At 31.5% G+C, this 24,677-nt stretch overlaps 3 protein-coding genes across 3 annotated transcripts; 1 reads left to right on the top strand and 2 right to left on the bottom strand.

Annotated features, from left to right (window-relative positions):
• Positions 1–177: 177 nt before the first annotated feature.
• On the bottom strand, positions 178–12,687 carry LOC111001125 (alpha-aminoadipic semialdehyde synthase, mitochondrial). The gene is made up of 20 exons (XM_022270841.2): positions 12,523–12,687; positions 10,898–11,044; positions 10,481–10,657; positions 10,097–10,249; positions 9,480–9,626; positions 9,087–9,165; positions 8,625–8,752; positions 7,781–7,932; positions 7,344–7,466; positions 6,937–7,108; positions 5,498–5,568; positions 5,278–5,402; positions 4,381–4,615; positions 3,996–4,132; positions 3,706–3,818; positions 2,971–3,139; positions 2,761–2,855; positions 2,340–2,541; positions 1,310–1,486; positions 178–756 (listed from the first exon to the last, which is right to left on the bottom strand). Exons 1-20 carry the CDS (start codon positions 12,595–12,597, stop codon positions 638–640), a joined length of 2,796 nt encoding a protein of 931 aa, XP_022126533.1. The 5' UTR covers positions 12,598–12,687; the 3' UTR covers positions 178–637.
• Positions 12,688–15,177: 2,490 nt separating this feature from the next.
• On the top strand, positions 15,178–21,804 carry LOC111001121 (ethanolaminephosphotransferase 1). The gene is made up of 9 exons (XM_022270837.2): positions 15,178–15,423; positions 15,491–15,559; positions 15,630–15,822; positions 17,240–17,366; positions 17,660–17,789; positions 18,372–18,529; positions 18,944–19,124; positions 19,633–19,818; positions 20,348–21,804. The coding sequence occupies exons 1-9, from the start codon at positions 15,373–15,375 to the stop codon at positions 20,405–20,407; spliced, it is 1,155 nt and encodes a 384-aa protein (XP_022126529.2). The 5' UTR covers positions 15,178–15,372; the 3' UTR covers positions 20,408–21,804.
• A 58-nt stretch (positions 21,805–21,862) lies between these two features.
• LOC111001099 (RNA polymerase II transcriptional coactivator) lies at positions 21,863–22,601 on the bottom strand. The gene is made up of 2 exons (XM_022270807.2): positions 22,388–22,601; positions 21,863–22,163 (listed from the first exon to the last, which is right to left on the bottom strand). The coding sequence occupies exons 1-2, from the start codon at positions 22,451–22,453 to the stop codon at positions 21,906–21,908; spliced, it is 324 nt and encodes a 107-aa protein (XP_022126499.1). The 5' UTR covers positions 22,454–22,601; the 3' UTR covers positions 21,863–21,905.
• Between the last annotated feature and the right edge of the window lie 2,076 nt (positions 22,602–24,677).

Here is a 24,677-nt window from a genome sequence, read left to right as displayed (position 1 = left end):
ATGCAATATTTTATCTCTCTCTCTCTTTAATATAATTTTTTTAATAGTATTGAAATGCAAGTGTCAAATTAAAATATTTCATATTCTATGTAAGTTATATTTTATGTAACATTCCTTATGTTATATATAATATAACATAAGGAATGTTAGCTTAGTACTAGAAATGAAATACCTAAATAATTTCTATAAATTTATTTATAAATTGCGTTTAACTTAACCTAAAGTTTATCTAATATAAACACAATTATATGAGAGCGTGTACTTAAACAAAACATTATTTATCTACATGCGATTATACATTTGTTTTAAAAATATGTAATTTTTATACAAAATTGGTCTACTTAGTAAAATCACAAGCATTAAATTATATAAACTATCTAAACGTAATAAAATAAAAACTCATTACGCATTAAATAATAGTATTATGAAAAGTCAGTCGTTTTCTAAAACATTAATAATAAATACAATAGAATACTCGAAAAAGTCTCAAATTAATAATTTTACCAATACCATCATCATTTACATGAATATTATACAATTATTATCTTAATAGATTTTTAAATTTCATGCTACTTTTCATTTTAATTTTGTAAAAGTCCTATATCTATTTTTTCGTACACTATCTTGATTCATCATTTCAGTTAAGAGGTACTGATACCTCCCTTGCAGTAATGCCATCTGAACGTAATCGAGATAGGAGAGACTTGTAAACCACAGGTGCGAAGGGCAGGACGACGCCTCGCTCTTGAATTTCACCTGAAAAAATTATTTAGTCTTAATTAATAAGCAAAAAATGATTTTCCTAAAAGAAGTGAGATATAGATAAAGGATTAAACTCTAACGAATCCGTTTTGACAAAACAATACTAGATTAAAAAGTCAAGAATTAAGAAGGGCGAGTGCCTCTGAGCTTAATAGCTCTTAATAGCTGAGAAAAAAACGAAAGAATACATGTTATCTGAAGTTATGGGTTATGGGGTCGATTTTGACGTGAATTTTTGTTACGAAAAGAACGTGGAAGACGGTGCAATCATTAGCAGCATGGTATTATTACGAATGCGCATAGAGGGCCTGATGGATAAACCTCAGCAGTAGAAAACAACTTCCACTGAGGGGAGAAAATTACGGACAGCAATATAGTTTAAGAAACTACCCTAGCAGCCAGATGAGCAGATAGCGGAAGGGTCGGTCTGACCCTTTTACTAGCGTGTAATTTAGGCCCGGCTCTAAGATATAATTTGTGTGTTTCTTAAGTAGATAGATTTATGGAGCCGTGCCGTACGGTGATCGGACGCTTACTTATAACTTACCATCGAGAACCATCTTCGCAGCAATAGCTGTGGGTAGACCAACAGTACGGGCCATGGCAGTATGAGTAGCGGGATCCCCTCGCACCGTCATTGTCACTTCACGTCTCTCTTTCCTACCGTCACTCCATGTCACACCTATCTCATGGCGGAGCACCACGAAGTCTGTTTCATCTTTCTCTATAATAGGAATAAAGCTCGCTTTTATAGTGTAAATTATTTATTTATACTGTATTGCACATAAAACATTTTTACATACACAACGCGTGCATCGGTACTAAGCGATCAGACAACCCTGTAGAAGACACTTCTAGAATAGAAACTTTCTAACCAATTATTATCAAAATGGCATTAAATAATAATAAAGGCATCTAATAAAAAACGAAAGATAATAATTTTGAGACCTATGAAGCTATGTATATAGTCATTTCACCAAATTATATGACGGAGAGATTAACAAGGAACGAGGGACGAGGGTAGCACCTAAGTAGTGGTTCAGGAAGATTCGCAAGGACTGAGGATAGGAGAGAGAAGAGAGAGACAGGGACCAATTGTTGACAAAGCAACAACCGTAGCCCGAAAATCAATAACACTACCTGAATTTTAAGAAAAACAGGACCAGCGGATAAATTGTTGAAGATAATGACGTCAGCAAACTGAGGTCATAGATTAGGTCATAGACCGAAAACGAATCGACCACAGAATCAAACAGCAGTCATAAGAACGATGATACTCGTTCTTTTCTCGCTCGAAGATTTCTTTAACATTTATTATCATTTGTAAGGCTCTAATAATTAAAATTATGACAAAACCAATTTTCAAGCTCTATGAGTATTTTTAATTATTCACGCGCTTATCATATTAAAGTTTATTTAGTTTTAATCTCAAAGTGTGTCATATTATTTTATTTCGATGAGACGGTATAGAATTTCAATATTCTTCTTCACTTTATAAGAACGAAATCAAGTCAAAAAATAACGTAGTAAGTACTTGCCTGTCCCTTTTTGTCACAGCGTAAACAAAAAATACATACCAAGCTGAAGTCTCTTGCTAAGGTAATGGCTAATAGTGTTTAGCGGTGAGCTGCACTTGATAATAGGTTCGTCGCTAAGAAAGCCCAGGGACTCTATGGCCTGAGCACCATTTGTGCCTATACGTTCCACTAGCCGAGTCTTAAGGTTCTCGTAGAATATTGAACAATCCATTAAACCAAGCAGTTCACAGGCAAATTCTCTCTAAAGATGAAAGAGAAATAAAATTGCATGAAAAACTTTTTTAGCGATATGAAAAGTTATTTAAATCATTATGGCTTAAGTAAGCGTAAAGTTCTAATTAATGACTCCGGGGGTAAGTTTAAAAAATACCTAAGTATGTATGGGTAGGTAAAATACGGAAGTCGTACATGCTGCTAAGTCTAGACTTTAAATCATGCCTGAGTACAATTATGTACTCACCCAAGTAATTTGTGGTCCTTCAGGGTGTAGAGACGGATGAGGATTCGGATCTATAAGGCCGAAAAGCTGTAGAGCCTTAATAGTTTCCGCAAAACCTAAAAATATAGACAATTATTCAGTTAAAAACTTATTCTTACACATCTCACTAATGAAAGAAGTTAAGTACATAAAACCTTGTCGTGTATAAGAAACGTTCTTAGATTACATTACCTCTGTACCTCAAAGTCCCTCTGAACATAGTATGAGCGTCCTCTATTCCATATAAAGTAGAATATGAAGTACTATCTCTGTTAGGGAATCCTTCGAAAGCAAACCCGGGTAGGAAGTCAAGTTCTCGCGCCACGGACATAAGTTCTCCACCGCTTAGTACTTCGACAATCTGAAAAGTCATTATAAGAAAGTATTGTTTCTCTGTAAGTTCTGCTTGAAAAATTGTGATAGGTATTTTGGAATTGTATTTCAGTATCTTAGGTTTCCAAGCAAGTGTTTATGTATTTATCGAGAGTTTCATACAGGGATTTTAATACACAGTCAAGTTACTTCAGATACCTTTTAGTACCTATTTAGATATTGGGTATTTACGTATAACTGGATTATATGTATAATGTACATACACTTTATACTAGTAACTAGGTTAATGAAGCTGACAGGTATTTGAAGTTGCTTTAATTTTGTTAAATAATTTTTTAATAATGCAGATATCAGCTAAAAAGTTCTTATACCGAAGAGATTACATTAGCTAGATCAATGCCGTGTAAAATAAAGTGTCAATAAAATATGGAGTAGTTAAAAATGTAAATTACTAAAATCAACATAGAAAACTACAATTGAATTGTCGAAGCATTTCTACTAAAAGTAATTTTTAGGTAACTTCTGAGAAAAGTTTTATTAGGAAAAACGAATAATAAAAAGTTACTAATATTGCACTAGTAAAGTCTACTTCACCTGTCCTTTGCTAAGATATTTAGCCGCGGAAATAGTGTTGAGGAGAACTCCGCGTGGGTTCCATGAGAATTTGTACCGGAGAGCATTGTCACTGAATTCAGGCGCAGGTAGACCTAGAAAAACATTTTTATACAGTGTACTGGATTAAATTAGTGGTAATGTGCCTTCCAACAATCGATTGACATCTAAAAATTTGATATTAATAATGTCTAGTACTCGCGTAAATTAATGACAATATAAACTAAGTAATTCCAATGAAAAGACCAAAACAGACTGCAAATGGTACATACCACCACAGTAAGAGACGAAGGAGTCAATTCTACCACCGTGGCTCTGGACATCATGGATACATTCAAGTGCCAAAAGGTGATCGATGCCTGGGTCGAGGCCGACCTCGTTTAGAATTGTAATGCCAGCTTCTTTGGCTCTGAAAATGTTTGATTTGAAACTAATATTGATTTTGTTTTTAATAACAATTTTTACACAAAATTGTTACTATTTACGGTAACTGGTTTGTAAACATTATCAGTAGTTATTATTAACAAAGCAATTAATTCAATAAGTCTCTCATAGTGGTATCTCTCACATACTTAAACATTCAAAACCATTATAATTAAAAATATTTCTTTTTTCAATAATGCGTTCTATCGTGGCAAATGTCAAAAGTATACTCACACATCGTGCAACTCCTTTACTTCAGGTTGAACATACGAAGCGGTCACCATGTGAGCTCCTGCACTAACACATGCTCTTGCAACGGCCGCATGTAAGTCATAAGGAAGTAGTGAAACGACAACTCGCGCCTTTGATGCTAACGCAGCGAGAGCGTTTTCATCATTCGCTTGAAGATATTCAGAGCGGACGTTGTACTTTTCAGCTAGAGCGTCTGCTTCCTCTTTGAATTGTGATGCTTCAAACATAAAAAAAATAATAACTCCACAGATACCGGCAAACTTTTCGAGGATTAAACAAGGGAGTGGGGGAATGTTTGCGCATCGTATCGCAGCGCGGGACACAAACGTCAACTGATCTACCAATCACGCGATGGACATATCATATCCGCCGCCCCCCCTCCCTTAAAATCGCTCCTGCGCAGGCAAGATGAAGATGTTTGCCGGTATCTATACCAATCATAAAACTAAGTATTGAAGAGCTAACGTAGCAAGGACGTATTCATCATTCGTTTGTAGAATCCTATCTGATGACGCAGTGAAAGTTTTAGAAAATACCCACGTCGAGTTTAATATAAAATGTACGTATTATACCCACGTAGGGTTTTTGTTTTTATATTCGAATCGGACGATTTATTGTCCAGCTTTCTCTTTAAATTGAAATGATTAAAATATCTAAAGTAGTTAATATAGAATCAAAGAAAGCACGTGTAGATGTCTGATAGATCATTATTAGATTCTGTACTAAATAGGTAGTTAGTAAAACACGGAAAGAAAATAAAATTGTGTCAGTAAACTATTTTATATATTATGAAACAGAAAACACTTATTTAAAAAATTAACACCAGATTTGCGATACAATTAAGACGTAGTGATAGATCAAGAAAATAATGAAAAATACCTATAGTTACTGCAACATTCTTGTCTCTTGCGAGGTATTCAACGACAGGGGCAGACACTAATCCACTGCCGAGGATGACAATTGGCACTTGCTGGTCATGGCCTTCTACCTTATGACGGGAACGACTGGAAGTATGTTAAATATTAAGAATGATGTATGTAATGCTAAAAATGTATAGCTCTAAAACAATTCATTGACAATTAAATAAAAATAAACTTACTTGTTAGACATTCTCAACTCATTGATGTATTCAAATGCAGGCGTGAGTTGACCGTTGCTTGTGATAATAGCCTGTAACAGAACAGACTGTATAGATAATATGTAATTTTTCATTTAATTTTATCATTCTTATCGTTTTATATGTGAGGTGTGGAAAACAAACAGATAGGATAGTTTGTATATTTTATAAAAAAACATAGCCCGGATTGACAGTTATGTAAAGTAAAAGATATACTTTATAGTTGATAGATGGAGTTTCCTAGATATACATGAGGTCTATGAAACTCCATCCCCATAGAAAAATTATTCAATTACACCCATAGTCCATGCTCCGTAGTTCGAAGAGCGGGCTGTGGTTGGTGCTATACATTAAATGATTTGATTCTCTGAAGTAGCATTTTCATGTCCAATCAGCCTTTAACACAGTCACCACGACTTAGTCTTCTAAATAACCAGACTTCCTTCTGGTGACACCTGAATTGCAAGTGAGATGGATGTGTGATGGATATCTGTATATCCATTTATGTTATTATACTATCTCAACTCATACTAGAGCTGGAGTTTTGTAAATACCCTTGCAAGTAATAATATTCTAAAACAAATCGTAAATGTGGATAGAATTTCTAGCCTGGTTGCCTAAAGACGTCCACTGCTCACACGTAGAAAACTACAGCGGGGAATATTGCATTGAAATTAATATCCGTATATAAGGGAAAATCATTAGAACTATCAGTAAATATGATAGAATAGAGTTAATCAGTTTGTAAATAGACTGTTAATAATATAAACATCTTACCAAATGTCCATCAACCTTTATCTAGTGAAAGTATTCAGGGCGAGTTATCTTTCTTTATTAATGGAAGCGATAAACTTAACAATATGTATTGCGTAGATAGAATTGTTTAATGTTTATTAATATATCGGCAAATTAATAGGAGATATTACTTTCATAACGCCGATTTCTATGACGATTATAATACGCCATATGAAGTCCAAAACGACAACGGGATACGGGAATGTAATTGTATTCTATATAAATTTAGAATAAAATTACAAATCATCCTTAGTTCAAATTAGATTTTTTTAATGATTTTCCACATATGTATTCTTGTGTACCTTAATATTTTCATTTTACTTAACATGGCTGGATTCAGGAAAAGTACTCGGTTACTCCAACTTAACTCACTAACGTAAAAATACACCCCTAAAATCTTCAATGGTGTTGTGCGTTTACTACTTGTTCATAGAACTTAATTTTTAGAGAAATTTAATTAAGTCTATTTCATGATTTAATTATTCTCTCCAAACCTAAGTGAAATGATAGTGATAGCTATAATGTAGGGAAGTGTTGTATTTTTTTTTAAAACTAAATTCTAATTTAACACCCTTAGGTGTTGAAACAGGGCAACTAGCTAATTCCATATACAGTTAAGACCTTACCCCTTGTACGGCTTGTGCGAATTTGTGATCGTTAAGTGGTCGTGATGCGTCAGAACTCATTATATCTTCAGCGTATGGTAAGAGAAGGTCTCCAAAGAAATCTGTGGATTCTCTCGGGAGTTGTGTTGGCATGTTGTCAATGGAGCATACTAGAACTCCAGGGCCTTTGAAACTGAAAAGAAATTCATTAAGTATGCCAATTAAGAGCTTAAACTATTTATGTAACTGTTCAACAGGATTCGTATGGGAAGATTTAATATTACTTAAAATTCATGTTAAATATTTCAGTCTCCTGAAATTAAGTTTTTGGTTAATCTCGTCAATTTAAATTAGTAATAATAGTTTAAATATTAAAAAACTACCCAAAGAAAAGAGTAAAATTTGAAAAGTTGTTTCTTTTCCGTTACCTCTTAGTATCTTTATTTCTGTCAGCATCGTAAAGACAAAATGGTGTATCGATGGTGGTACATTCGTTCATGAATTCGATAGACCCGCCTGGATCAGCCGATATGTCGCAGATTGCCAGCATTCTACCGTATAAAATTCAATAATTAGTAGCTTTTTCGTTATTAATATGATTATAAACTGATCGTTGTGTAGTTATCTGCTACGGCCTACAATTGAAGAAATATTATATGTATATAAGTTTTTTAGTTAAAAAAAGTATTGACTTGCTTCAACAAACAAAAAATTCTTATGTATGTAGCATATTTATGTCTGGAAGAAATCGCTCTAAAGCGATAAGGCCGCCAGTTGCTTGTCATTAAATTATGTTTAATATTTTCCTTTTATGTAATGCAACGAAGTGTTAATAAATAAATAAATAAATAGTTAGCAAAAACACCTGTGGGGTAAAGCTGGTGCACCGACACTGGTCGGCAGCCATGGTGTATGTGAAGGGAGTAGAAGATGTTTAGCATCAGGTATCGTTAGCAGCTTTGGACTGTCCACAGCCCAGTAGATACAGTTTACTAATACTGATGTGTATGGGGCAATCTATAAAAAAATTTGTTATTAGACAGTCTATGTTTATGTCTGCAGAACGTCGACATCTCTTAAGTAAAACTTCAATAAGGCTAGATCTCAGACACCACTGCATTATTATTAAGCAAATTGTAATATAATTTTCCACCATTCAAATAAAGTATTTTAATTTTGACGAGTTACGCTATATTTCTTGGATAACAAAATTAGCAGTTAAACTTCTGTATGTGAAATAAAATTGACATGTAAGTACTTTTAAGCAATATTAATATTTTATGCATGTATATGTAACTTCGTGCCGATAGATGGCGTTAAGTTGGAAATATTTCAGTTAAATATCGTGACATCTTGTTAAACTTTTTCCAACAGTTTCATCTCTAATAAATTGTAGGTAAATATTTTACAATTTATTGATCAATAAGTAGAATATTTAGCTGCTATAATATTGTTTGAAAACGTTACTACAAATTTAATAGTAAAGAACTGATCATAAAATAATAAATATGAAATCTAATTCATAAATTATGTACTAACCTTGATTAATACTTCAAAATAGATTACAGGGTAAATAATAAAAATTGTTATCAATTATTTATCGATAAGATTATTAGGAACATCTCCAATAAAATATATAGTTTTTATACTAATAAATAAAAAAAAGAATTTGCAATAATTATGTTCCTAATATCATTTGCCGCGATTACCTTTTGTGCGAATGTAGAGATGTATCTTTCTGGATGTTCCTCGTATTCTTGAGGATCATAGCCACCTCCATTCTTTCGTACCAAATGGTGACGGCGTCTTACTTCACAGCCATAAATTTTGTTCGGACCTACGCGAAAAATATCCATTATGCATTATTTTACTATCTTTGAAATAAAAAACTATACTTTAATTACATTTAAACTACTATTTATGTCTATCATAATGTAAGTAAGAAACGAATACCTTACTTTTTTATCTATTTTCTTTACATACACCTTGTTTATAAGGAAATGTTCTTAATAGTTCAGAAAGTCTCCTTAGTAAATAAAAAAGCTTATCAGGGTGCATGTTTGTAGCCTTCCTAACTGTATCTTATCAGTAGTTGTATAAATAACATTGGCGATTCATTGTCATATCCAAGGAGGTCAATAATTGCAAGAATATTGACTAAGTAAACTCACTTCCATGCTCAGCGACCTTCCTCAACATTTCTGGTGGTACATATTCGTGTGGTAGCTCTTGAAAGATTTCTTGACTGCCCTAAAAATTAGTTTAATAAGTATTGTAAAGGTACTAGGATAGCATCCAATGTAATAGGATAGTACATATCCTTCTAACTACCTTATAGACATTGTAATTGTATACCACAGCTTAATAGCGGATTTTTTAACAACTTAAAAAATAACGATGGAGGTTATTAATTTGAGGTCTATTTTTATTAAAAATAATTAAAATAATCTACATTAACTATAAGACAGGAATACATTAATCAAAGAAAAGTATGATGATTTTTTTCGTTCCGGTACCAAAAATATATGTACATAAAAGTTTTCATTAGTTCACTACACTCTCACCTGTGATACATTGCCTGATCCAGTGAAAACAAAAGTGAGAGGTCCCAAGGATTTGGGCATCATCCCTAAGGATACTTCATATCCGGCGTCTCGGATGGCTTGACGAGCCATACTTGAGCTGCGATAGTTGTGCGCTGGACCAACGTGCTACAGAATTACATAATATAGAATGTTTTATAGAGTCATTCATTCAGTCAACTCATTGTTGTTCTTAAGATTATGTATTTGCTAGTTTAATTAAAGAGATTAAGAAATTATCGGCGAATTTTAATCTAGTAGCTTACTCAATATCTTTAAATGGGTTACATTGATAAGAAAGAATATTATCATAGATAGTTAAATAATGTTTTTACGTATTTTTTTAACAATATCTGCGATATCATATCATAATGAACGCCTACTTAATTCTTTAAAAAAAATAGTAAGATATTTTTTTGAAACTTGTCTATTTCTAGAACCATAGAGAGCGATTCATAAACAAGACTAAGCACTAACTATGACTGCCGCTTGTCACATTTCAATATATTTATTTCGTCCGGAATCAGACTTAATTTTAAGTCTCATTTCTGAATTACTATGACTATAAACTCGCGACTTCTTAATATCCAATTACTAACCATAAACGGCGTGTGGTGTCCCAAAGCAAGTAATCTTAGTCCAAGTCCGTGTAAAATATTAATCATACCAGCAACCCCAGCATATTTGCCAAAAGCTACCACACGGTTTCCAGAATCATCCATCAACTTCTCATAGTCTATTAAACGAATGTTCTGGAAAAAATGATTAAAATACGTGTAACTTTGTACCGAACGGTGTACACACCTTTCGGTACAAAGTTATGTAGAGAAAAAATATAAAATATTAAAAAATAATAATTTGGTGTAAATATTTGTTATGTTTACTGTAGAATATATCAATTTATATCCAATGGCAATATACAAATATATTTGTTTCCTCATATAAATATTTCTGTGTATTTATATATTTTATTCATACTTTACCTTTGCTAATATAGCATCTAGCATTGGCATATTCGCTTCCTGGGCTTTAATAGTATGTGAAAAGAAACAATATGTCTTATTCGGTATAAGAAGATCAATCGGCACTTGCTTTACGCCAAATATTACGCCTGCTTCGCTGATGTCTTCCTGAACTACAGCGCCAGCATTTATGTAGGACTGCAAATATATATTTTTTTGTAAAATTGGGGTATAAACGCAAATACATGGCAAAATACCCTACAGTACTTAAAATTTGGGCGTATTCAGATGTTTACGATATCTTACTAACATCATTGTTAACAAGCGCATTAAAAATGGCTAGTATCACTGAAGCTAAGCTCAAACGATAAGCCACAGAAAAGACGAAGCATATAAAGAAATATTTATAAGATAATGCAACTTTCGTAGCAGTTTTACCTGCATAGGATATGCTCTCCGATTCGAGGGCTGAACAATAACTTTCACGCCCTGTCGTACGAGCCGGCTGACATTGGAGGGAGAAAATGGCGCTCGTCTCTCCCATACTGACTGGTCCTCTCTGCGTATTGCTATTACACGACGATGCTAATAAAAAAATTATGGTTTTCAACTTATTAAGGCTTCACAATCCATTACAATTAATTGTAACATACGTAATAAAAAATATTTCTTAATAAAGCCCTAAACCAGGTTTTTACAAAATGTACCCTACCCTACATTTTGTAATTTTGAACAACTCTCTAGCATAAAAATATTTATTTATTAGCATGTAAGTTACGTATTTTTATACAAAGTACTGTATATTAAATAAACGGTAAAAAAATCTATATAATGATGAGCCTAATTTTTGTAGAAATTCAAAGTTTGTTCAAGTTGCAAGTTCTTCTCGGACGATTTCTCTCGTCCCTTGATTTGAGAACTGGCAATAGATGTAAATTTAGAACCGTCATTTTATATACTGACTTTCATGAGTATATATAACGTAACCTACCATAAGAATAAATGAAGTTTTTATTTTTAATTACAATGTAAATCTTGTAAGTAAAATGTGAAAAGTCCCGTGTCTCATACAATAGGGCTATACTTTAAAAAGTTATTTATTATTTACATCCAATTGACCTTCTTACTTGTTGTGTATAAAGAACTTAACACACCTTCGAGATACAGACCAAAGAAAATAATAAATATTGATAAAAGCTGATTAAAAAGTTGTTTCCATCGTAACGTCAGCTTATCTTCATTTTATGGAATTTTAAGAATAGATATCGTTATATCTGGTGCAATTAAAATCATTACCAATATGAAAATAGGTGCTAATTTCCCGCGGGTCACATAAATATTTTAAAAATCTCTAAAAATATATTTCTCTGTATCTTGCTAAACGAAGGAAGTATTTTTTTGAATATTTTGTATTAATTTTTGTAAAGAAAAAATAAAAATAAATCAGTGGCACTACAATATCTTTAGGTCTTGGCGTCAGATTTCTGAATATGTTTTATTATTTTAATTTTTAAATCAAATAGGTGATCAGCCTCCAGTACCTGACACAAGTCGTCGACTTTTTGGGTCTAAGACATGTCGGTTTTCTCACGATGTTTTCCTTCACCGTTCGAGCTACTGTTAAATGCGCACATAGAAAGAAGTCCATTGGTACAGCCGAGGATCGAACCTACGACCTCAGGTATGAAAGTTCATCTTTCATTCATTCATGATATCATATTTTTGTTAGAATAAATTCCACAAGAAGAACATTATTAATATTATATTCCGGAAAAACATATAAAATTATCTTAAGCCATAGGATATTTTAAATATGTAAAATTAAATTAAATATATGTAATAGAATAACGGATAGATTACCAATTGAGTTATTGTTAAAATGTAATTGAAAATTGTTAATTAAAAAAATAAACATTTCCGTTATATTTTTTTAATTAAGCTTTTTATTAAGTAAAGTAATTATTTTATAATTTAAGGTGTTCTATTTTATAAGGCGACTTACAAAAATTAATTTATTACGTCAAAATATTATACCTAATTAGATGTTGATTTATATAACATACCTTAGATGTAGAATAGTAGGCAATTTGCTTCAATAAATAATTCTTTCCCCGAACGGGCGCTGCTTTGTGAAACATTATTTACAATCACATACACCAATTAAATTTAAATGCAGATAAACTATAGAGACGACTGCTATGTAAGGAATACTTACGTATTAATAATAATCTATTTGTAACATTATATTACGTACCCCGTACGTAATACCCCAAGACAAGAAAATGAAAATACTATGACGTTGCATGAAGATAAGACGCCCTATATTTTTTATAATAATTTATTGGCTCAGGAAACTGAAATAATTGTAATAATGTTTTTACTTATTTCTTCAAAGTTATCAACATTAATATTTACGCTATTGAAAGCCGAAACTAATAGTTTTGTTTAATTAAAAATTATTATTAATTATTTTATACATGTATTGCGTGACATATCATATGGATTAGGTTATGAACATATTTATAGTGCCAGGATAAATCAAATCCAGCGCTCAAATAGTTCCTTTGTTCTTGAGTCTTCACCAAACTGAAGATTGTGCTATTTATTGTAATAATAAAGTTGCAGTAAACATAATAAACAAAACACTAATGTCTTATTGCTGTTCAAATATATCGCAGAAGGTAAATCACACTGTTTTGTATTAACATCAAGCAAAATAGGTCGAAAAAACAAAATTCAGTGGCGGTATAAGAATACTTTCATGTTTTTCTAGATTGTAAAGAAATAAATCCTTAAGAAATAAATCCAATGTACTTTACATTTTTTTCCAAAACAGGGGCATACGGTTTCACATAGTGGTGGTGCGCGGCAAAAATTGCCCTCAATAACAGTCTTTTATGGAATGACAGACGTTGAGGTGATACGAGTGGTATCACGACTTCCGATAACGAACCTTAGCTTCAGTATTAATCCGAACAACTCCTATGAATACTTATCACATCTCTAAACAACGCTAGGAAGACCTGCTCGAAAAGTCCAGTCATCAAAGATTCTAATACGGTCAAGTGGAACTCTCGCTCAGACGTGTGGACTCCATGTGAGCCAAAATTGCGTTTTATACAAGCAAACGATATAAGGTCTCGTATTCCTGAGCGCACTAAGCTTTTTAGAGGCTAATTTAGATTTCCTCCCGTCCAAATGTCCGCGGATGGCGGAAACGACAAAACGAATAGCGATAAATACGACAGCGTGATTTTTAGCAAGTAAACACACAAGCTTATGTCTTCTTAGGTTTACATTGCTAAATTGCTAATTTGCAATATGTAGTTGATCTACAGAAAGAAAAGGGTCGGGGTTAGGACAAAGGATCGACTAACGCCCGAATCCAATAATTAATCCACAATTTCAGATCGTGATAGTCGATCCATCTCCTATCTGCATCCCAATAACCAAACCCAACGAAGACAATCCATTTTTGGAGACGGAGAAAATGCAATCTCTTCGCTCTTTGTTGTTCCATTTTACCGAGTTTACACTCATAACATAAAGTAAATAAAACCGTTCAAATAATATTAAAATATACATGTCTTTGTTTATTTCAATATATCGAATAGCTTTTTAATTATTTAGTGTGGGTTAAACTCTTAATATACGATATTGACACAGTGGAACTGTCCTTTTCATACAAAGGTCTATCAAAATACTCCGATCTTACCTACCATGGATTGCTTGTATCGACAGATGACTATTACAAATCCGTCGATTGGTTATTCGCACTCTTGTATCAATATTTGGATTAAGATCTCAGATGGTCAAAATGAATTGAGATAGGTTATTGTAAATGGGCGTAAGACTTGATAGTTCTCTGGATATGATGTGATAAAAAATGAAATATAATTTTGTGTGTTGCATTGAAATTCGTTAAACGAAACGTAAATTATATACTTTTCTCTTGATTATTATAATATTTCAAGCAGCGTTTGTTTCAAAACATGTGAAACGAAACACAAACCGCTAATATGAATGTAGATTTTAACAGAAATTACTCTGACAGATTCAATCTGTTACTTCTAAGGTTACGTGTATGTGCTTTGTTTATTTTATTTAGATTTTTTGGAAACTTAGCTATATTTTTCAATCCAGATAACTGTTTTATAGCACTACTATATACTACTACTACTATAAATACCCTGAAACTTAATTGAAATCCATAGGCATGGAAGGAGAACAGCCGCGACCAAACAGCTGGAGCTGCGTAGGCTTGAATAAAATGTCTTTGCTTTGGTACGCAAGGTAGAGAGGCTACTGCTCCCTTATCGCCGGAGCTGTCCAAAAAACCTATTATTATTTATTGTTGGGTTACGTTAGGTTACATTTGTTTTTTTTTAATAACTGTTTCCGGCGCGTGGAAGTGTTTGGAGGTGACAACCCTACCCCTCTTACTCCCCGCCCCCGTTCCACTCGCAAGTCGCAACCCCCAATTAGAGCGACGTATTTCTAAATCGTTACCAAAGTTTTTATTTTATGGAAATAGAAAATTTTCTACTTTGATATAAGTCAATTTCGATTACAATTTTTTGTCGTGGTAATCTGGAATAGTTCATTATATAGTCTGTGACATATAGGCAGTGGACTATAGAGTATACACATATAATTGTTCACTGTAGTATATGCTGTGCCATAGTGGTCATAAAATGTTTGTTTTTTTTTAATTATTTTATTGTGATTCGCCAAACCTATCAGTCATGTGTATTTTTTTCTGTCACAGCGGCGCCGTTTTAAATTTTGCGAAAAATAAAATATGAATAATGTAGACAAAAACTAGATTGTTAACAACTCTAACCTTTTTGTGACTCATACCTATACTATGAGATATCTTTTTTACTAAATTGCAATTTCTTTACCGTGTAATAATGGCACGTTTCCTGTCTCAAGATAAATTGGAAGGATTTGAAAAATATAAGGTAATATGATAAATATATATTATATATGCATACATAATATTATTTATTTATGCTTTTAATTTTTCAGTATAATTCAATCGACACAAGTGTGCTCAGTAAATATGTTATGCACCCATTTTGGGATTGGTGTGTCCAGGTGAATATAATTTTTGATAATTCATGTTTAATACTGCATGAAAGTGATACATTATATATTTTGATTACAGTTTTGCCCACGTTGGGTTGCGCCAAACCTGCTTACATTTGCTGGATTCTTACTGACAGTATTAAACTTCCTGCTATTTTCTTACTTTGACTATGGATTTAATGCTCTGACAAAAGATAATAAAACAGATGATTATATTCCAAGCTGGGTTTGGGCATTTTCAGCTATAAATTTATTTGTAGCATATACATTAGGTAAGATGTTTTCATGTTTTTTTCCATAAGGATACATTTAAAAGATCTCTAATTCTAATGTTTATTTTCATAATAAGGTAAGTATATTTTTTATCCTAGGTCTTAAACACAACTTCTTTGCTGCCGATTTTATGCTGCTTTAGTCTACTATTTTTTTTATGTTAACTGATTAATTACTTTATTACCACAAAAATCTGAAGTATCAACTAGTAATTCAATAGTTAGAAAAAAATTAGAAGCAGTAATTAATAAGGAGAGCAAAAGACATCTACTATCAGATAACATACCGGCCTTGCAGCTTATGTTTAAAAAGAAGCAAATATAAGTAACTATTATCATTGACATAAGGTCATGTATTTATATAATCACAAATAAGTCTAAGCCATGAGTCAACGTTTGAAAATTGTTTAAACAAATCATTAACTAAAATATTCTAATCAGATTATGAAGCATGAATATTTAACCTGTTTACAAGTTGAAATTAACTATATATATATTTATTAATGACTATTGTAGTTAGTAACATTAATTACTATTAAGTAACTATATTTACAATCTAATTTGACATTGAAATACACCATTTCCCCTTTTGGTATTTCAATGTTAATTATGTAGTGTATCTTAAGCCTTGGCCTTAAGTGTAAGTTATTGTTTAGTCTCTCAACAATGGGCTGGACTCAGCATAACATGTAAATAGCTTGAGTCGAAAACATATTGGATTACGAAACCAACCATTACAGCGCCCCTGGTGGTTACAACCCAAAATCATTGATGTAGTCTGCATTCTCATTGAATTTTAATATTGTGTAGAATTTTAAATGTAGTACATGTTTAAGATAAATAATAATTAAAGCTTGATTTAAATTTAAGGTTGCCTGGAGAAATATAACTTTAGACTGTAGTTGTAACATATGACTTGATAGATTAAAAAATAATGAAATCTATGTTTAAACCATGTAGCTTGATTCATTGTTTGTAAGATAACGGAACTGCGTTAGGCTTTACTATTGCCCTTTGTTATCTCAAGTTACGGTGTCGCCTCGATAAATTATCAATACCCATACTGTGTTTTGTTAACAGATTCATAAATTACTTATTGGTTCTTTTCCGTATCCTATGAATTGTTTTATATTGATATACTTTTGGGTACCATTAACACCAAATGTGTCATTTTATATAGTTGTGACCAGAATTTAAAATCGTAACTGATATATTCATCAATAACAAAATATTATCTTTGTACCTTAAGTTATTTTTTCCAGCTGAAAAGATTAATTAAATTATTAACTATTATAAATAATTTCCATGAATGTAATTAAGCGAAGGTTAGGCCAGTTCAAGGACTTACAAAACTGGTCTTGAATAAGTGTATTATAATTTCTACCTTATACCTTGGACTTAAGAATTTATATTTCAGATGGTATAGATGGCAAGCAGGCCCGCCGGACAGGTACAAGCGGGCCCCTCGGCGAATTATTTGATCATGGACTAGACTCTTACTCCGCGGTTCTTATACCCACATGTCTTTACAGCATATTTGGAAGGTAGTCTTCAAAATTATATCTTTAATAGTTACTCGAACATTAATTTTACGTTGTGATTTACTGATTGTTTTATTTATTTGGTTACAATTCTGATATTTTTTGTTCTGTTTTTTCAAGTTGATTGCCAAAGATCGCGGTAAATTTGTATTACCACGATCTTTGGCAATCAACTTGCATTTCATATTCTTAAAATATTGTAAAAGCTAATGTAAGTCGTGTGTTCGTTTGCAGTCATAATAAGTGTATTAAAAATATGAACAGATTACTAATAGTATAAATGTTTCTGATTCTAGGGATGAGTTGAGCCCACTGCGATTTTTCTTCGTAATATGGAACATCTTCATTAATTTCTACCTCACTCATTGGGAGAAATATAATACTGGTGTCATGTTCCTCCCTTGGGGCTATGATTTTACTATGATTGTAAGTTAACATTTTCACTAAAAATAAAGGCTCAACTTTAAAAACATTTTTCAAATTGTGATGCTCCTGATATTATAGAAAAATGCAATTTATTTTCACCAACAATAATTTTATTTTGCGTCCACTTACTAATAACATATTAAAAATACAGAAATATGACATAATTCTTGATTTATTTAAGAGAACGCTCTAAACGACGAGCTATGTAATATATGTACGTTGCGGTATTTGCTACCGCGGCTAATAAATAGTCTACCCAAGCAGACATTAGATAGCCTAACATGAACCAACAAGCTATAAATTAAAAAACTACATTTATATGCATTTGTCGCGCTCCTATACAAGACTGCTATGGTTACATTAATACAAACCACAGCGGTTTTCTTATGTTAGCATACTGTCATATATTATTTTGTAAAATAAAGAACTAAAAAAAATGTATTTATGTCCGAGGAGGAATCTTATTTGAAGTTGTCGGTTAGTTAATTTTTTCACTAACATCACTATACATGGTCGAGATATATGAACTTCTAGGAAGCGTTTTTAAATTAACGTTTGAATATTTTACACATGTTAATACAGGGTTCATGTATCCTTCTACTCGTTACATCCGTAATTGGGCCCCAGGCGTGGCATGTGGCCCTCCCAGGCGGACTCACTCCAGGCATCATTTTTGAAGTCACACTTTACCTCTCCGCCATGCTGACAAGCCAGACTGTTATACTGTGGAATATATATAAGTAAGTTTTGTTAAAAAGCTATAACCGTATTAAAAAATATTCAACATCCGTATTGTATTCAGCGCCAGATCTTTTTATGTTAAACTCTAAGGTTTAGGTTCTATAAAAATGTTAACTCTTGATTTCTCCAGAATATTCCTTTTATCTGATGGGACGCCTTGCGAATTATATGTAATTATGTCGCGTATACAATTTCTTTACTTATAACCTATTTATCTACGATGGTCTAGTAGAAAAATATTATTATTACAAGATAAAAGATAAGTTTTACTTAAGTTATAGCTTAGTAATGTTTAAAAAGATTAAAAGTGAAGCCCGCCGCGGCATATTAGTAGTAACAAAATAGGAAATCATATTTTTTTGATTTCAGTAATAAACAATTTTAAACGTGCTTTAACATATTTTTACTATTAGGTCATACAGAGATAAAACCGGCAAAATGCGATCCTTAACTGAAACGATTCGGCCATTGATTCCACTAGCTGTGTTTTTCGTGCTTAGCAGCATCTGGGCTCTCTACTCACCAACAGATATCATACATCGAGGCCCGAGACTTTTCTATGTACTCACTGGAACTATATTCTCAAATATCAATGTAAGTTACCTGTAATATACAATAACCACTATGAAATTCAGACAAAACGCTTAGTATGACTTCTAATTTTACATTTACTGCCAGTTCTTTCATACTTACCATGAAGACTCGTTAAAGAGTCATTTTTAAGCAAATAATTTTATAAGGGATGTATGATTTTACTGCTCAATAAGCCATATAGTTACCAAGCAAATGTCTAATTAAATAAAAACTAAGTTATTTAGTTAAAGTAACTTAGTTTAACGAATTGTGATTTAGTGCTTAATACGACTTCCATTTGACAAATATAATAAGTTTTTGACATACAGGAGTTTTACCGTACTGTTTTTACTTTATGTGAGACATTTGAAATTAAATTTAGAAATTGAGGTACCTCATAAAATTTTGGTTTATACAAATATACACAAACAGTTTAAGGTGATTGACATGCCCTCAAACCTCTAACAGATGAATTATTGTATAAATTACATGATACAAAATATATATTATAAACCTTTTATTTTTCCAGTGTCGTCTAATCGTATCACAAATGAGCGACACACGTTGTGATATATTCAACAGTCTTCTAGTGCCGTATGCGTTGGCAATGGCCGTTGTATTCTACTGGAGGGTTTCGCCCATGACCGAACTTATACTTCTCAGCTCCTTATGTATGGCGTGTTCATGGGCACATATCAGCTATGGTACTAAAGTGGTAAGGACATCACATTTATTATCACACTGGAGCGAACCTAGGACCCTCCGGTTTTGACATTAAATCTAGTCTTAAATATTAAAGTTGAATATTTTTTATCATAGTATATCTTGTAAATGCAAAAGTTCGATGAATAAAAATGAATCCTTATTACGCTAAAACAACTGCACTGACCTGGTTGAAATTTGGGAGACGGTTTAAACATAGATTAATAAAGGATGAGAATCTGTTTTCAGAGATGTTTTTTAAGATTTTAAAGTCAGTAGATTTCATAGTCGCAAGAAACAAGTACATACACATTAATATTCAATACATTATTTAAAAAACAAAATAAAAAGAATATAGAATAATTTACTAATACCCTGAAGGTAAGTTTTTGTATGTTACAATACTTTATCCTATAATGACTTCTTTCAATGCTTTTTATTTATGTAATTTAATATTTGCATGTAAATTATATGGATAAAATAGCTTATAATAGCACTAGTGATTAAGTTCAGCCTAACAACTAGGTATGTTTTTTTTCCAGGTACGAGAAATGTGCGATCACTTCAAAATTGCATGTTTCCACATAAAGCCAAAGAATTAATTTGTGATTTTTATCTCGTCTTGTCGTAGATTAGTAGGAAAATTTCTAGATCTGACTTTGATCTTATATTTTTTTATGTCAATGATTCTTATTATGGTCAATAATTTATATTGATTTCAGAGAAAAGACAAAAATTGCTTTTATTTATAATTGTCGTCCTAGATGGCATTGAACTTACAATTTTTTGTGTATGATTTAGTAATCTATTTGAGGTAGAAATCATTTTTTTTAGTTCTCCCAGGTACTATCACCATTATTCATAAAAACTTAATCAGCAGTAGTATTGCACAATTTTTATTGAAGTTTTACTTACATTGAAAATAGTGTGATTATACTGATTTATTTTTATGAAGAATTAGGTGTGGAAACTATTTGTTTCTTACATTGGAAGTACTATCTTAATTGCTTTTATTATATTTATACATTATTACACTAAATAGATGTCACAGATGGCATTGTGTCATAATTATTAAAATACCAGTAAAATATTTTCTCTAAATACTTGATTTAAATTATTGATCAAAGTTACAAGCTGATATCCTATATTGTTATATACTTTGGAGTTTTTACATTTTCCTACATAAATTTATGTTTTGTGATTTTGATAATTCAAATTATAGTGTTATGTAATTTATATGTTATTCCAAAGATAGGTAAGGTTTAATATGCATTTTGGGGATTCCTATTTTATAATAAGCAAAGGTATATGTACCTCTAATTAATAATATTTTAATTATATACTTAATAACTTATGATGGCCATTGTGATTTTAAATGGATAAAATTTTTTAGTGCCCACACACTTAAACGTAATATATACCATCTAAAAAAATTGAGTTCCTCTAAAACTTGCAAAATCATTTATTTTATGTTTTACAACCTGAGAATTTATTTGAAATGTTAATCACTATCAATGACAGCTACTAGTATTTTAGGTTTACTAAATATTATTGTTTCCACTCATGTCATTGTTTCAAGCTGATAATTGAAATAGGCATTTATTTAAAAACAAACAAGTAATATTATATCTAGTCTATGGTTGCCAATCAAAATTATATTTAAAGTGGTAGAAAAGGTAGTGTCATTTAATTTTAAATGGTGTGAGTAAATATACCTAAATATTATCTTAAGTATATTTTTAGTTAGTTTTCACCATTTCTACATAAATGAAAATGTAATTAAGATATTTCCCGATAAGTTATTTGAGTTGCCAGTACTGTGTAATATTTTAGATTAAGCTGGGAAGAATGTGTATATTTTTCTATTTGTTTGTGCTCAACATTCTGTACCTGTTATTTTAAGTTTTCATTGTAACTAAAATTATTTTCTAAACATGCTTGTCAAACATTGTTTTAATTATGTAGACCTTGTTATTATATAACATGTATTTATATGAAACATATTGTTTTATTTCCATAAATTCTTTGTCTGTTTCATTTTAAAATAATACACATGATTATGATCAACAAGTTTATTTAAATATGAAAAGTTTAGTTAAATTAACACATGGAACTTATTGTTTCATTTATTTCATCTCCTAAAGATAATAGTTTCCTCCACTGATCTGGTTGTAAGGATATGCCTTTCTTTCCAGGTAATAACTCACCATTTTTTTCATAGAACTCTCGAATATCAACATAAACTTTTCCTTTAAATTCTCTAACTTTTACAAGTTTTTTGCCCTGTAAAACCCAAGTCGGCTCCTTGTCGTCTGTTTTGGTACTGACCTTGGCCTTTTTTTCTGGAGGAGGATTTCTCTGTAATTATTATGATAAAATTTATTGACTTGAACCTATATTATTTTTAAATTTTACACATTTAACGATAGCTTAAATATCTAGGTTACCGGAAAACAACATTTAATAAGAACCAGTTTAAGCGGAACTACTGAATATAATTCCTATTAAAATAAATAGATATAACTAGCTTAAATACGAATATTGCTGTAAGAACGTATAATATACATTAAAAAGATACTTACGTCAACTGGTCCGTCATCACTATCGCTGCTTGAACTTTCTTTCTTTTGTTTTTTATTTTTCGGCATTGCGATTTACTTAACAACTTGATATTTAGTAATAAATAACACAAGCGATAATGCTTATATTTCAAATACTTTAAACTTATAAATAAAAAATACCTAACCTTACAATTTCGGTTTGATACCGGCCGATTACGATACCACAGACTCGAGAGTCGAGTAGGGATGGCGATCTGAGATCGATTAATCGAAGAATCGATTTTTCGAGCAGAAAATATCGATTTTTTTAAATCGATATGAAGTACTGTATCGATTCACTGAATCGATATATCACCCTTGAAAATCGACATTCGATTTTTTCTGTTTTGGTATAAACCATACAATTATTTGCATTTAGTTGAATGTGCCTGAATTATAAGAGTGCTGCCGGTTAAAGAGTTAACTACTCATAAACTCGCGAGATGGCTGTATGTTTAGTATCCTTTACTCGCCTCTCTTTAATAAAAAAGTTACGTTTGTAGTCTTTGACTTTATGTATTTATAATCTGTGACGATTGATATTGCATTATTCATTTGTTGTTGTCGTTTAATGAATACTGTTATTAGCGTAATATGAGTATTTTCATGATTGATTTTCATCAGATTTTCATGTAGTGTTTGTTGCGAAATAAAAACTAATTGAGAGTAGGTAAGTAAATAAGTAAAGCGCTTCTTATTTTTTACTTTGACGCTATTATTTTCAGTTTGTTCTGTTAGTTGTGATTATCATTTAAATTTACTTTTACACAGGAATAATCAGCATTGAAATAACTAATAAGTAATATGTGGAATTCTTATTGATGGAAGTGTTCATACTTCATTCACGATTACTTTATGTCCAATTATCTATTTAACGTCAAAGCATCAAATTATTCATCTTGTTTACAGAAAAAATAGTAAAGCTCCCATTTTCATTTTAAAAATAAACTATCGCTTTTACTCTAATTTTATTTTAATCAAGTAATCGCCAGGCTAGGGATGGCGATTCTTTCCGAAAAATATCAATTTTTAAAGCAATTCGTATCTTAATTTATCGATTTTTATTTATTTACCAGTTATAATTCCCAATGCTTAATATTTAAACTTTTAACTCTTACCTTATTTTTTACTTTTTTGCAATCAATAAAAACATTCAGTACATAAATACTTATTTTTTTTTATAGTTGATCTTATAGTTTGATACGGTAATAAAAATAATTGTTATTTTTGAATTCCCTGATTTTATTGATAAGATATCGTTAATTGCAATATTAATCTTGTTTTTAGTAAAATTGATACAAATTTACATTGTAAACGCAAACTTGAAAAAAAGATCGATTTTTTAAGAATCGATTTTGTAGGCCTCGATTTTTTCGTGAATCGATTCATTAGACTACGATTCGAATCGATTTAAAAATCGATCTTTTTCGTAAAGAATCGCCATCCCTAGAGTCGAGACTACATTTTTTTTTAAAATAATTTTATGGCCTGGTAACGAGACCTTTAAGCCAAGTCTTATTTTTGGTACTCAGACTACATTTATTAGCGAGAGTAGATAATAGAGACCTGGAAATATGTACAAAAAACGTGTATACAGAAATTAGTCTTCCATATTCAGTATTTAGTCTTCCATAGTTACAACATACGGGAGCTATCCCATATTTTAAAAATCTATTATATTCGCTATCGAAGATTCTAGACGTCACACTTAAAGCATAACACGCAAAACTTAAGTTACATCAACCGGCAAATATGCCAGAGCACCTTGCACATTTGCCTATAATTTTGAAGTATAAAACTATACCTATGTTAACATAGTGTGTACAACAACTTATTCTTTGATAATGGGCGTGGAATTAGTTTAGCACTTTCATTCCGAAACTTTAAGCATTCATTTTACTTAAGATAACTGGTGAATTGCAATATCATCATCTACCATTTCAATCTCCACTCCAAGATAAGAAGAAGCTCTCCTTTAATATTATTTTTAGAAATTCGTCATGGAGTTCTTGGCTTGATGTAACAATAACAGAAATTGAAGATTCTAATGTTCATCTATCTTTCGTTTAGATATTATTTTCATTTGGAAGAACACTCGATAAAGCTTTATGAATCACATCAGTTTTATTTCTTATATCTTTTTATTTTTCTTTGACTCTCCTTATACACCGGTCAAAACATCAAAGCTTATCCAATTCTATTTTCTAGACTTCGTTTATACGTTTATAACTGTGTATGTTAATGAAAATTATTTCTCGGGCAGTGAATCTAT

This window comes from Pieris rapae, chromosome 9 (genome assembly GCF_905147795.1).
Source record: "Pieris rapae chromosome 9, ilPieRapa1.1, whole genome shotgun sequence".
In the NCBI taxonomy this organism is placed as follows: Eukaryota; Metazoa; Arthropoda; class Insecta; order Lepidoptera; family Pieridae; genus Pieris; species Pieris rapae.
This window is presented reverse-complemented; position numbering and strand designations above follow the sequence as displayed.